Source organism: Dromiciops gliroides, chromosome 6 (genome assembly GCF_019393635.1).
Source record: "Dromiciops gliroides isolate mDroGli1 chromosome 6, mDroGli1.pri, whole genome shotgun sequence".
Classification (NCBI taxonomy): Eukaryota; Metazoa; Chordata; class Mammalia; order Microbiotheria; family Microbiotheriidae; genus Dromiciops; species Dromiciops gliroides.
Window position 1 is genome coordinate 264,746,145 of NC_057866.1, and position 15,697 is coordinate 264,761,841.

Genomic DNA, 15,697 nt, shown 5'->3' on the forward strand with positions numbered 1-15,697 from the left:
TCTCCCTGAGTGCAGGCCATGCACTCTCCATTTTTGAGTCATTTTCAATCTTGTCTGACTCTTTGTGACTCCATTTGAAGTTTTCTTGGCAAAGATACTATAGTGGTCTGCCCTTTCTTTCTCCGGCTCATTTCGCACTTGAGGAAACTGAGGCAAAAAGGGAGAAGGGACTTGCCCAGAGTCACACAACTAGTCTTCCTGAGTCTGGGCCCAACTCTCTACCCACTGTGGCACCTAGCTATCCCCCAGGACGCTATGCATGATTAGATTAGATAGATCGATAGACAGACAGATTTAACTATAGATATGTTACACACACACACCCTGCTTCTGTATTACCCAAATTCTAAGATGAGAACAAGTAATTAGTTTTTCGTCTTCTCCTTCAGATGCTAATACAGACCTCTACACACAGTAAATGCTCAACAGTCCAAGTTTTCTTGCTTACTAAAAACACTCTTGGTACAAAACACTTTAACATTAAATGATGAAACAAGACTACTCCATTTTCAAAAAGAAAAAAAATTGAAACAAATCAATTCAGGAAGAGGGAGGGCAGAGAAGGGTTGATAGTGTTCACAGGTAAACATATTCCATTTTTGGTTCTAAATACCTGTAGACGCAATCCTAATGGTAATGAGATATTCTTAGAATTCGTGTTTTTTTCTGAATTAGAGCTAAAGAGTACAATGATAAGAAGGTCCCACAACATCCTCTCCATCAATGAAGTTCTTTTCAATATACAAAACATAAGAAGAGGATACATTTTCTCACATTAAATTTACATTTAAAAAGCAAAAGGCAGGCACTAAAATTTCACTATTTCATATGAAATCTCCTTTTTCTTTTTTCATACATTATAAAATAAAATTTACAATACATATTTTTTAAAAGGTCACAAGGAGTTCCAGAGTCTTGGTGCTAACTGAACAGTCACCAAAGATTATTGAGAAAGAGAGAAAACAGCAGGCAGGATGAAGGCAGTGTACCTAATATATAACCTGATTACATAGTTTGATGTTACATTAAGGCTTTATAGCATACTTTTCTTCCTCAAAAATATATTTTAGAAAAAAAATTTTTTAAATATATTTTAATTTATTTAATAGGAAAAAGGCACATTAAATTCTTCACTTACAATTTAATTTTTATTTCATCACTGTACTCCCGGGTTACATCTAAATGTAATTCTATTATTCAGTTGGAATTTATGATATTTTTAGTTCACAAAATATACAAAAATAAAAATAAACTTGGTAATGTTAAGCTCTCTTATAATTAAGCATTCACTATCTTTCTCAACTATCTTAGCTCCCACTTACAATTAATCCTCTACCTGGTTCTCCCACCATGACCTGCCCACCTTTGTTAATTCCTTTACATATATTTTCTTCAATACTCCTTTACTGTGTTCTTCCCTTCTCGTTCTTGAGAAAAAATTCCCTCCAGGGAGATCTTCGGCTTCCCAGCCTCTGAAGGGCATCAAAACCTTGCTGTGGCTACCAAAGGCAAGTGGCTCAATGAATGAAATCCAAGAACCTGATGGGCCTGTACTCGAAACTAGCCAAATCATTGTAAATCTTTTGAGGTTCTGTCTATAGCACAGGAGTAACCTAGTAGCATGAGAGGGCTCAGAAAGTCCAATTTAAATATGAAGCTGAACACCAGGAGAGAATCTGTACTGGGAATTCAAATCACTGATCATTTGAACATGTAAAAAGGATACAAGGTTCTCCCACAGAAAGAGAAATGAAATATAACATGAAACACAGAGCGTCACGTTTGTAAATATAGTTTGATTACCTCTAAAATGAGATTAACATTTGTAGTCAGGGCCTGAACACGGTGGAAACTGGCAATCAGAGAAATAGGCAAGAAACCTTGTTCATCCATCTTCCTCCTAAGAAAGAAGTCCCGTTCCAAATTTTCTATACTGAAGTAATATTCACTGAAGAGAGAAATAAGGAGGTAAATATAAGCTTAATTCTTTTATTGAAAAAACTATCATTGTCTGTTCTTTACCACGTCTCATCTGCCACAAAACACGTTTTAGCTATGGTTAGCAATAAAAATAATGGGTTAATAGATGGAAGATTAACACTAAGTAAACATCAACAATCTAGCATAAAAGTCATGAAGTCTGGCCATGGAAAAAAAAAATCTATAAAAATTCCCATGCCTCATCTAAACATGACAAAAACATTCCAGTAGGAAAACATAACACTAATCTTTTGCAGTGCATTTAATTGTGTTTTCATTTTTAGGTATTATTCAGGTGGAAATAGGTGAGTTTGCATTTTCCACAACACTGAGACTGATCTAACATGTTTATGTCAGTCATGCATATAAAAGTACCAAGAATTAACCAGTCTCTCATTTGTATTTCAATCATTTCTAAGGAAGTGTTCAAGTTAAAAGAAATTAGCATTTAAGTAAATATCACTTACTACTAGAGTTAAATTTGCAAGGTTGACTGGGGGAATAAGAAGAGCTACAGAAGAATCCCTCTTTTCTAGGCATTTCCCCAAGTAAGCTTTGTAGAGAACATACATTACATTTATGAATCAGCAGGTAGCTCTCCCAAGTTATTTCAAAATAAAAATAGGAAGTATCCTCCTTACCTAACCAAAAAGCTGATTACGCTTTATTGTTCCACCACCTAAGAGCAAGGTCCACACGTACACTGCTTTTTTATCTAAGTAGCAATGGGCAAAAATACGACAGTAATAATCATTTCCTGACTAATGCCCTCTCTCCTCCATACAAAGAATGGCAGAAGCCTGAAGGACAACAGCTAAGAACAAAGGTCTTCAAGGACACCATTCCAAGTGTGAAGGAACCAGACACGGCTTAAAGGCTTAGATGGCATCTGGAAGTGTCCCTGAACTGTGAGGACTTTCACCAAACAATAAATGTCTGATAAAGACTCAGTCATATCCAGAAGAATAAAGAAAAAGAAGGAAAAAAAAAGACATTATGAAAGACAACTCTGCCACAGCCTTTGAGAATGAAATCTTTCAGACAGTAGGCTTCCTATGAAAGGTGGGCAAAGTAAATTCCTAAGACAAAGATTAAAATTTCTCAAAGAGATGAATTATTATTAAGCACAGAAGGTTGAAAACAAAAAAGTCAAGAATACCAGGAAAGCAAGTACTGTCCTTCACAAATAAAAAGACTTGAAATTAATCATCAGCTTCTATAGCATGTTTTCCTAATGGAAGAAATAACCAGTAAGTTAAAATTCCAGAAATGAGATTTTCTAAGACTGGCATGCTACAGGTATGTATATATTAAATACACATATAAATACAATATACACATGTATTTTAAAACACTTAAGTTTCTAAAGATATTTCTTGAAAAAAGTAATTCTAAATACACAGAAAAAAATAAACAATAAGTCCTGTTCCTAAGAACTAGTTATTTTGCAAGTTTTAACCACTGAAACAACTTGGGAATTTATATTCTGGTATCTATCTCCCCACTCACTTACCAAAAACAAAAGTTAAAAGTAAAAGCACTAGAATGTATTCTGAAAGTTTAAATTATAATAAAATACCATAAACATCTCAAAAATGTTTTAACAGGAATTCAAAAAGTTAAAAAAATCACTTAATTCCTATTTTCAAGACTTAGCAAACTGGAGGAAAAAGAGTATTTTGAATTTTCAACAAAGAACCAAATGATCTTGAGGATTTCTCATCTACTTAAAAAGTCTTCTCAGAAATCTAAAAGAATTCAATTCGTGCTTCAGACTGCTATAATGAAAATTTCTACCCTCACTTAAAAATGGCTGCTGTCAAGAAATGATGCCAAATGCCTGTTAACGATGACAAAAGTTCTCATATGACTCTGGTACAGCCACTGTCACTGCTACAGAAGGTTAAATCATGACATGATGACATTCTTCCCTAGACCTGAAATAACTAAAGAGAACAGTTTGAAGGCACCAGTCTTGGCTAGAAATGATGAAGAATACAAGTTTATTTGAAAGGCACTTTCTTCTCTTGCTATTTTGTACTATTTCTGTATTTTTCCCCGATCTTGTTTTTTATGAGCACAAAATTTTTAAGATCCATTTAACTGCATATTCCTCCTTCAAATGCAAAGGGAAATTAAAATTACATCTCTGGTGGTTTCTGGAAAAAAATATCTAAACACAACAGAAATTTCCAGGAGACAAAAGGTTTTTTTTACTAAGACTCTACCAAACTAGGTCTTCTATGTTCTCCAACAACCACAGATCAATAAAACCAAGTTAACAAGCTGTCTTAAGCTTTGCACTAAAACTTGCCAAAAATCTGATGCTAAAAACAAAATAGAAATGAAAACAAATCCAAGAGATCATGAGCAACACTGTGTCTGACGTTGTGTTGAGTGTCAGAGGGGACATCATCATGTCCTACCTTAGAAGCTCTGGATTCTACACTGCATGACCAGAAATTTTGCCAAGCCTGGAGTGGCTCTGCTCCTCCCTCACTTGTCTGAGGACAGTGGAGGCCGATTATCCTGACAGGGAGCTGCATGTCCACTGTCAGGTCTCAGAAGGGGCCTGGCAGCAAGAGTTACAAAAAAACAAAACGGAATAAGTGGTTTGAGGTTGGTAGCCATATGCCAGACATAAAAGGCCTTTTTCTTTTTTTTGTAATCACTGTAACAAAAGAAGCAAGAACAGAATGAATGAGCTGCTTCATTTATTATCAGGAAAATTAAATCCACCATGATGGCATCCCAGGAGTGTCCAGCTGGTGCGGATAAAGAAATATTTGCCAGTAATAGGCAGAGGGTGTTTTCTTATTAAATAGTAAGATGACTATTCAAGAATTTTCTCTCTACTAATCCCTTCAAAAATAGCCTTCCTAAATGCTTTTTACATGAAAACAAGTATTTCAATTCTGAAAATTAAACACACAGATCTTTTGGGAACTTATCCTCTCTCCACTAAAATAAAGCAGTGAAAACACTGTACAGCTAAATGACCAGAGGACTTTTTTTTTCCGAGAGACAAAAGAACAGACTAAAGAGCCTCTAAGTTAAAATGTAACTGGGAAAGGAGCTACTGAACTCTTCCTAGTTACACTGTCTCAAAGCCAACCCAAACCCTGCTCACAAGCTGAGCCTGACAGCCATCCTCAAGGCCAAAATAAAGAAGAAAACAAAACAAGTAAACAGGCCAAACCAATTTAGAATTCATACTCAACTGACAGACAGATGCACAAGATCATCACAACCATTTCCTTTCACTTTTCTTTCAATTTATGAAATTAAGCACCCATCTAAAAAAAGAATGGGATAACACTACTTTTGACTAAGTTGCAAACACAATTTGCATTCTTAATTTAATCACTTATGAGAATTTATTTATAATTTTACAAGTAGGTTTCTTTGACATTTCCATTAACTCTTCTTAGAAATCTACGGGACACCCTCCCATGACATGTTTAACTTGCATACACCTATCTTATTATCTCATTGGGTAGAGAAATACTCAAATATGGAGGGGGGGAAGGAGGAAAAGTCTATCCATTTTACAAAGAAAAGTCAATCAACTACAGTATTTCATTAGAATGAAAATCCTTTCCTCAATGAATAAAATATGACTGGAACATTTATTTTCCAAATTTACCAATGTATTTTTTGACAAACAGAAAACATGCTAACACATTTAAGTCATAGAAATCTGAATCCATCTACTTACATGAACGATCTACTTACATTTGCCGCTTAATGTATTCTTTGAGCAGTGTTTCATCCACAGAATACATCTGAACTCCTGTACCATCATCATAGTAATACATCATGCTAGTGTTAAGTTCTGGTTGAAATGGCTGATCCGTTCTTTCACCATGCTGTTCTCGATACCCATACGAATATTCAAAGTTCACTTCAAAAAACATGGAGGGAAAAGGTTATTCAAAAGTCCAAGGCTGAAGTCAGTAACATAAAAATGCCTAATTTTACACCAGCGTGACACTGTAACACCAGTAAAACATACCAATATTTAAATACTTTAGACAAAGACAGAAGGGGGAAACAACAGCTTAATGAAAATCAGAAATAATTTTAGTCCACTTTAAAGAAAACAAAAAAGACGGCAGTCATACTTCGAGGGTTTCCTCGGCCTCGGCCTCGGCCCCGGCCACGTCCTCTTCCTCGACCTCTAAAGCAACCTCGAATATTACCACCTTCACTTCTCACACTGGAAACTTCATCCTGATCATCTCTCTTCTCTCTATCACGTCTCCAACCTTTTCAAAAGAAAATAAATCAGATGTGTTCATTGTGTTGAGTGGTTTTCCTTAGCCACTTTTTTTGGTTACAAAAGAGTATTGGGGGGGTGCTCCTATGAGTGGGAAAACATAACTAAAAATGACTTTTTTGGAGGGACAGGGCGGTGTGACTTGCCCAGGGTCACACAGCTAGTAAGTGTCAAGTGTCTGAGGCCAGATTTGCACTCAGGTCCTCCTGAATCCAGGGCCACTGATTTATCCACTGTGCCACCTAGCTGCCCCTAAAAATGAATTTTTTAAAAAATAAAATGCAAAGTACTAACAATACAGAGCAGAATCTATTTTTAAATCAACCAGGCAGGTGACAAAATTACTATCACTGCAGACTTGAACAGAACTAAACAATCCAAGCAGATTAAAATCTAGACAGAGGTTTAACCTCTAATTTGGTGTTGTTACCCCTTCCTCTATATCAAAATCAGACTCCAAAGATAGAAAAATACAATTTGGAATTAAGCAAGAAACTAACAACTATCTATACCTATTGACAGTGGGGCCTCACAGTTATGTACCCCAATTTAAGGACAGAAACAAAGCAGGTGCCCATGAATTGACAGAGCTGAAAAGAAAAAAAACACTATGGTATTGGAATCAATTACTTTGCAATAATAAATGATTAACTTGGGAAGATTTGTATGAAATGCAAACAAAGCAGACTTGAGAACAACATAAACAATCAAGACAATATAAATGTGAAGATCACTAAAGGGAAGCTCAACTTTGAGTAAATGAAAAACCCAGAGAACAGATAACAGCTCACCTCCATCTCCTTTTAGCTCAGGACCTAGTGCTGATTACTATCATCTTTGCTGAGAGCTCTTAAAATCAGCCTTTCACTGCTAACATTGACTGAATACTACTTAACTAAGATAACAATGGACAGAAAAGGCTGGACTTCAAGAAGAGTCTGAAACAGGTCCCAATCCTACTTTTCACACTTAGTTGCTGTGGGACTTGTTTCCTCATCAATAAAATAGGGACTTATCCTAGCCACAGCACCGGAGCCACACTGAGAATTATATGCCATTATCTATGTAAAGCATTTTGCAAACTTTAAAGTCTATATACTGAAGATCAGCTACTCTTTGGGACAAGGATTACATCTCATTTCTCTGGCACAGTAAGTTCCTGAGCAAAGAAACCTCCTCTCCCAGTGCCGGGCTACATCTTAGAGTGTCGGCTGAGAGCACGAAAAGGTCAGTAAGTGTCATCCTTGCCTGGAACCCTGAAAGACCCCTCCCCAGCAAGTCCACATCCAAGTCTGTCAGGAGAGGCCCTGACCCCGATCTTCCTCCCTCTCTACCCACTGAGGAACACTGCCTCTGCAGCTATTGTGGCATCTGACTTAAAACACAACATGAACAAAAATTTACCTATGCCCAGTGAGTCTGGCATTAAGAATTCACCTTTAGCCCTTTGCACCGTGAGACAATGACTTACTTCGTGAGTCGTTTCGCCGGCTGTTCTGCGCTGACTTGTTGGCTTCCGGCTGAGATCGGGAGCTGTTCCGTGATCCTGGTCTTTCTTGGCTATCGGGTCTCACATCATCTAAATGAAGTGGTACCCACTTGTGCTTATTAGCTTAAAGAACACAAAACAGAATCTTTTTGAATAATAATTACTATTGTTTTCCTAATATTTAAAAAGAAAACTGGAAAAATCATATGGCTATCTTAGAAATTTTAAAAAGCAAGTATCTTAACTTTTAGAAATAGTAGTCAATGGATACATCACCTAAAATTAATACTGTAGAACTTGAACTTTAAAAAATAAAGTAAAAAGTGAATAAGCAATTCCCCCCAACAATTTTCCAAATGAAATTAAATATGAAAAAGAAAAAAGGCAAAAGAAGGTAACTGCTTATCTAATCTCAAGGAGATAATTGTGGGACATCTAATCATTTCTCTGCATTTATGAAATTCCTAATTAAATTTGCTTAAGGTACCTCAACTAATGATAAACATTTTGCATCTTCAAAACAAAGGTGTTTGGAAAGGAGGGTGGAAATCAGTGTTAGAATACATACATTTTTCTTTTGGATCCATAAAATTATTCCAATATTTTATACTGAGAAAAATAATTCTCTGAAGATAGAGATCTTCACAATGATTTCCCGACCCTCCCCCCCCACCCCCGGTATTGAAGAGGCCTGCCAACTTCAGTGTTACCATACTAGATAATCCTGAAGAAACATCCTTAGAAATCCAAAATGCTCTGTCTGGTTTTATACCAACTTATCATAATGTAACACTAATACCTCACAGTTGCCTGGGAATTACTAAAAAATGAGGTGTCACATAAATGAAAAAGATTATCTTAATTTGATCATTCAAAAATTTTTATAGGAATATTTCTAAAAGTGTATTTATACAAATACTGAAAACCTGTTAATGCCATGTTTGGGAAGTGGTAGAATTGTGGTGTAGCAAAAAAATGGGGGATATCATTTTTACAAAGTAATACAGAAAGATCAGTATGATATAATTCAAAGGATAAAAGAGGGCAATCAAATCAGTATGCATGGTGACTAAAACTATATACTTTGTGTATAAAAAGCATATTCTTACATGTGAATGCCTAATTGGGATCAGAAGACTCTATTCTCTTTCTTACTGCCCATTACATATATGTATGAGTAAATAAATATGTCTATTTCTAGTGTCTTCCCTTGGTTGATCTCCAGTGTGTCCCGTATCAGTCTTGTCTGTCCATAGCAGTTTCCATGTTGTCCCAGCCCCTATCAGATTGGGAGCTGCTGGAGAACAGGCCAATCTTCTGCCTTTCTTTGTATCCTTGGTGCTTAGCACAGTGGGCATTTAACAAATGCTTATAAACTATTCCCTACTTTTTCCAAAAGGAAACTGAGCATCATTTAACCCTTTGTGGATGACTCAGGGTCATTATGGCTCTTGTAGAGCAAGCAGTATTAGAGGCCCTCTGAACAGAGGCAAGATTTCAAAATCAATGTCTTTCTGTGTCATCCCATGCTTCCATCACATGCAATATGCAGAGAGGGTAGGAAAAGTTAAGTAAAAAAATGTGGGACAACACCAGTGTGCCTACCTTCTACTCCCTGACAAACCAGGTATGGAACAGAAGTAATGGGAGCAAAGAATACCTAAGGAACTCAGCAAGTTCTTCTTAAAAAAACTGCAAAAGCCTTCTTTCTCGAGAGCTGTTCAGCACTGTTGTACTCATCAGTTTAATCAAATCAAACCTATCAGAGTCCAGCTGAATTTCAAATGGTGCATTTTGGAAGGGAAGAGGCATCTTAGATAAGCACTTAGCCTGTGCTAAGGAATCTGAAAGCCCCAGGAAGACACTAAGTATCTGAACGGTAAAGAAAAAGAAGGCAAAAGGTAGGAAAAGGGTCCAGAAAGGGACGTACAATAAGAAATCACAACAAAATATGCCTTCTTTTCAATTCTACCAAATACCCTAGACATGGCTTATCTGGTATTATTGAAGGTCACCAATGCTGATGGGAAAAGGAGGACCTATATGGAATCAGCCTGTAAACACCAACTTACTCCATTCCAATCTAATCCCCCCAGCATGAGCAAGTCCCATTTGGTTTGATGATGCCTCATTTAATCTCCAACCCTCACCTATTTAGAGACAAAGATGGAGAAAGGAGGTAGCAGTGATGGGCTTGCGCCCATTGGGTCCTCTTCTCTCTTAATCATTATTGTCCAGGACCCTTTTAAAACACCTTCCAGAGGAATCCAATCCTGAAGCTTTCAGGCACTTCCCTTTCCTTGCCATTCAGGATGTCAACTTTGATTTCTCCTGCCTCCTGAAGGTTCTCACTGCTTCTATAATGCTCTGCTCTAAAAAGTCAGGGGAAGTTCTGAATGAGCAAGGGGCAGAGCTCTGAACTAAGAAGCTTAAGAGGCTTTTCGATGCATTCCTACATCAGGGAGATTGCCTCAGAATATGGAGAGCTTTATTATACTTTTATAATAGAAATAACAAAACCATAATGGATTTACCTGAAATTGACAAAGAAGTCCTCACACAGGATACAGAATATGGCAGGTTTCCTGTAGGGTGGAGCAAGCCACCAAGAACACATCAGCTCCATCCTTTACCTTCCAGATTGGCTGGTGATACTAAGTGAACTCATGCTCATAGCTTAGTCCTATCCTCCAAGTTCCTGACTTGCAACCCCAATTCAAGTAGTCCCATTTTTCACAGGGCTTTAATCATTACTCAATGACAACAATAAATTTTTTTTCCAAAGTCTTCACTCACTTATTTATCTATTTCTATAACAGGGCCCCAAAAGGACAGTGGCCTCTGAAGGAATCTAAGAAGGAAGTGGTTCCTGGCACTTAGCATTTAATTTAAAAAACAACAACACATAAACCCCTCATGCTGATTAGACGAATTTCTAAACAAATACCTATCAGTAGTAATAATATATGGCTGCTCTTCCTTCTACAACATGTATGTATACATGTGTTTTCCATCATTTTTTTCCCCTTTAAGGTGGGGGGGGGGGGAGAAGAGGAAGCAAAACACATCACCAGAAGATCTAGATCCCAAAAGCTTTTGTTCTACCGTCCTCAGAACTCAAGTCCTTAGGGATACTGTCAAAGGAGAAGTATGTGCTACAATGTTCTTTATTTTTAAACAACTGCTTTTCACTGTAGGGATCTTATAAAAAAATAATAATGTATCTGCTACAACTCTCCTAGTCCCAAATCATTTCCAAAAAACCCTTCAAACCCTGATTAAATGGGCAATAACTATATTATGGCTTGCATATTTTAGAGAAAAAATTTACATTTCAGTAGCACTGTAGCTTCTAAGTACTAAGTAGAGAAATATTTTACAGTAAAGTGAGACTTTGTAAATGATCAGAATAAGCAGTGCCTGTGTGCCCATTTCATAGGATATTTATCAAGGAGAATAGAAATATAATATAATAGAAACAGCACAAGATATGGAGTCAGAGACTCCGTTTTGAGTTTCAGCACAACCATTAACATGTCTGACACAGTAACTGAACATTTCTTTAAAGTCTCAAAGGAGGTTGGAGTAAATATTTTCCAAGATCTTTTCCAGTCCTACAATGAAATGATTTTAATATCTGGAACAAAAATATATTTTAAATGATGGAGAAGTCCTCAGAGTTGCTCTATTTGTTTTAGGATGGTTGATAACCATTATTCGATGCTGGACAAAACTGAAGATTGGCCTGTAATCTTTGGGGCTATCAGATACCTAATACTAATTTAGAATTTCTAAATGGGCTGGAAAAATTTTTAAGAAATACTGAAATATAGTAACTAGGCAGTGTCCATTATAGAATATTACTCACGACTTAGTTTACTCCTAAAACTAGATTTAGGGTTTTTAGAGAAAGGTGTAAAGAGGACCACCCAACGCATACAATTTGGAGAAGATACATTTAAAAGCCCAAATCACTAAATAGCCAAATCCCAAAGAGCGGAATCTCCTTTCTCCCTGTAGAATAGATTGGGGGTTGCAGGGGAAAGAGAAGATACACAGGACCCTAATGGGGCACAAGGCTTGTACAACACTACTACTATGTGGGTTTGGGATTTTTGTTTTGTCACAGGAAGGGTTCAAGCTAGGGTTTGAGGAAGGGGTTGTAGTCTTCTCCCAAGAAATGACTACTAAATAAAGGCGTCACTAACACTTTTTAAAAAAGAGGAATGGAAGGAAGCAGATGAGTTGCAAAAGGAAAGACTCTTCCCAGCTAATTTTCTTTTATTTCCTCTACACTTCTGCATCTTTCTAGATCACTCAATTTTTATCTTTATCTTTCCAAGTAAAAGTTTAATAATTTTTAAAGCCCATACAAATGTGTGAGTAACTTTATGAAAATAGATTCTATAATATAAAAAGCTCTGGGAGATATAACCCAGCTTTATCAGACACCATCAGTTTCATCCCAACCCTCCATTTGTTTATTTACACACTTCCCTTTCCATTACTTACACACACAAATTGGATCAATAACAATCCTCAGTGTTTGAGGTTTTTGTTTTTGTAAAACTATATCCCAGTTTTTACAACTCTGGTAGAAAGAATTCCAGGAAAAGGAGAAAATGTTCCTGATATTTCCTCCTTTGTTTAGGCTTTCATCTCCATTTACTTTATGAGTAGTTTTTGCTTCACAAAAGGTCTCCTTCCTTAAAGAGTCAAGTTTGCCTAACCCCTTTGGGGGGGGGGGGGGGGAAGCATAGTTCAGAGATGAGATTTATAGATGAAGAATCAGGATCCCTAGGTGGGCTCCTAACTCTGCTATTAATGACCTTTGTGACCTCAGACACATTCCTTTATTTCTATGGAGCACAATTTCCTCAGTTGTAAAAATATGTTCAGGTTTTACTTAACATCAGAGAATCTTTGATGTCTATTAGACCATGCGCCACATGATGCTGGGAGATTATCTTCTAATATTACATAGCAATTGCCACATTACTGGTGATTTTAAAACTCCTAACATTTTTTTGGAAAGAAAAATAGCTAAGGGTTTGAGTCCTAACAGTGTGCCAAGTGGGGGAAGACTAAATGTGAGCTAAGACTGCGTTCTAAGCAAGTCAGTGTGTCTCCAGTAAGAGAGGTGACAATCTTTTTACTACTTCTCATTTTCTGTCCTGGTCATATCAGGTCTAAAATATCTTTTTTCTGGATATCACACCTTAAGCGGCATTACTGGTCACCTGGAGAGACAATAGGGGACGGGTCAAATTAAATTTGGAGAAGAATGGGGGGGGGGTGGCGAGGGGGTTGAGAAACCTTAAGAACTACCTTAGTATTTAAATGAGCAGCATGTAGAAAAAGGGTCAGCGTGATTCTGGCTGGCCCCAGAGGACAGAGCTGGGAATGACAAAAATTACAAAGCTAAATTTAGGCTTTGATTAAAGAAGATTTTGCTAACAATTACAAGGATCCACAAGTAGAAAGGGCTGTCTTTAGGAAATAGTGACACCTTGACCTCTTACCAGAAGTCTTCAAAGAAAGGCTCACTTGCTAAGGATGTATATAATGTATATAATAGTAGAGAGTTTCTTGTTCACCAGATAGGCTCTAAGGCAACTTCCTACCCCTTGAGATTATCTGAGTCTTCGACTACATTTTATAGTTCCATTTTACTGAATTATTTACTGCCAAATTCTTAGTTTGCAATTGTCAGACCCACTGTCAGTGATCACTGATAGACCATGCAGTATGGCAAATGTCCTAATGTTCAAAAAAGGGGGAAAAAATGAATTTGAAAACTACAAGCTCAATCTGATTCCTAGAAAAAATAAAAGTATATTCAAAAGTTTAAACATCTAGACCCAACAGGACCTTCATTAAAAACAGGTTCATAGAGGGGCAGCTAGGTGATACGGTAGAGCACCAGCCCTGGAGTCAGGAGTACCCAAGTTCAAATCTGGGCTCAGATGTTTGACACTTACTAGCTGTATGACCCTGGGCAAGTCACTTAACCCCAAATGCCTCACCCCTCCCCCCAAAAAATGTTAAAAACAGGTTCACAGCACTCTTTAACACTACAACATTTCCTTTTTTTACAGGGTCACTAAAGTGATTCAGGAGTTATATACATACACTTTACCTAGATTATAGGAAAGTGTGTGACAAAGTTTCATATCTATCTTTATAAATAAGGAGGGATACAGGCCAGGCAATAGTTGAGAACAGGATGAAAGTCTGGACCTGAAGAACAGTTACTAATGGCTCCACAGAAACTTGGGAGACAGTCTGTAGTGACAGTCTGTAGGATCTGGGCTTCTCCTTTGATGTTTTCCATCGTTAGAGACAACCTGAATAAAGGTCTAGAGAGCAAGCTTATCCAGAGAAAAACTGGGAGGCACAGCTAACATACAGGATACCACAGAAGGGTCCAAAAAGGCCTCAAGAGGCTGGAACATTGGACTGAAGCAAATGAGATCAAATGCCATAAGAAGAATAAAACTCTACACTGGGGTTTCAAGATGGAGGAGGCGTGGCATCCCAACAAGAGTATCAATCACAGATGACATTACTACAGATGCCAGGCAGAATGAGGTAAGCACCCCATCTGCAGTCCTGCATTCAGTTTGGGGCACCACATTTTAGGGAGCTAGAGAATAACCAAAGAAATGGTACTATAACAGGAAAGAGCCTCGAGAGCATACCATGAGGGGGTTAGCTAAAGAAAATGGGGAAATGTAGCCAATTAATGAACTATAGCATCTTCCCCTCACAGGGAAATTTTCAGGGAAAGGCTAGATTGTAGAAGGGATTCTCACAGATTAGAGGTTCCTAACTGTGTCATGGAACACTTTGGAGGCCTAGTAAAGACTATGGCCCATTTCTTAGGGTGTTTTTAAATGCATAAATACATGATTACAAAGGAAACCAATTTTATTGAAATAGTTATCAAAATATTATAGTTTACAAACTCCAAGTTAAGTAAGAGCCCAGGTCTAGATGTTCCTCAAGGTCCCTTCAACCTCTGAAATATGACTAGGAAGGAATTCCTTCCATTTTATTTCAGTTTTCGTCTTAACTTCCTTTTCACAGATAAATACTAGGGGTGATAAAAGTATGGAAGTAGAAATACGAAGTACACTGACCTCGGAGAGAGCCCCCAAAGGAATTGCTCTTGCAGGTGTTTCACTCAAAAGTGCTCCCTCCTAAGCAGTGATTATACAGGCCCTCCTTCATGAACACTTATTCTTCAGTAAGTTATCTAAATAGTCTAGACCAACCTCTTTTTCTTTGATTATTTGACTGGGCCTCGTCCTCACTGACATTTTCTCCAGGGCCATCAAGCTTTGCTTCCCGGTTTTCTTTGCTCTCATTGCTGGTTCTCTTTTCAGTCTTTTCTTCCTTTTCTTTTCTGTTTTGTGGCTTCTTATTTGGTTGACTGGTAGCATTCTGGCACTGTAAAAAATTCTGATCAATTATTAACAATTAACACTATTATGCTCATACTGAACATATGTGAGAATATATCTTGGGGTAAAATTAATAAATGAACCAAAAAAGGCTACTGAAAGCTAAACTCATACTAATTCCTAGAGGGGCCAACATACTGCCCAGCTATTTTAGCCTTTGTTAAATCTAAGGCATCAACTTAAAACATCTGGATGAAATGGCCACAAGTTAACATGGGACATCTATATGGAGGCTGAACTATGAGACACAACAGGAGAAAAGGAGATGAAAACCTCATATGAAAGTCTGGGTTCAAGTCCTATCTCTGAACGCACAGAGCTTTGTGTGACTTGGACAAGTGATCTGACCTCTCAGTGACCCAGAAAACTCATGCCTGACTCGAAATTACATACAAATTGCTGATCTGCATCAGTTAAGGGAGTTCCCCCCACAGAGATGATCTCACAAGTTTGGACTGAAAAAAAGGAAAGAAAGCTCTCCTT

General features: G+C 37.4%; 1 protein-coding gene across 5 annotated transcripts in view; it reads right to left on the reverse strand.

Annotated features, from left to right (window-relative positions):
• LARP1B (La ribonucleoprotein 1B) overlaps positions 1 to 15,697 on the reverse strand; it is an 88,682-nt gene that overhangs the window by 55,820 nt on the left and 17,165 nt on the right. For 2 of the 5 annotated variants that reach the window (XM_043971757.1, XM_043971754.1), the window contains exons 4-9: positions 15,026 to 15,212; positions 10,283 to 10,333; positions 7,731 to 7,871; positions 6,105 to 6,248; positions 5,716 to 5,884; positions 1,804 to 1,948 (exon numbers count right to left, since the gene is read on the reverse strand). In XM_043971757.1, the coding sequence (XP_043827692.1) occupies positions 1,804 to 1,948; positions 5,716 to 5,884; positions 6,105 to 6,248; positions 7,731 to 7,871; positions 10,283 to 10,333; positions 15,026 to 15,212 (837 nt within the window). The remainder of the gene's footprint in view (positions 1 to 1,803; positions 1,949 to 5,715; positions 5,885 to 6,104; positions 6,249 to 7,730; positions 7,872 to 10,282; positions 10,334 to 15,025; positions 15,213 to 15,697) is intronic. The other 3 variants (XM_043971755.1, XM_043971758.1, XM_043971759.1) reach the window with 3 other exon arrangements.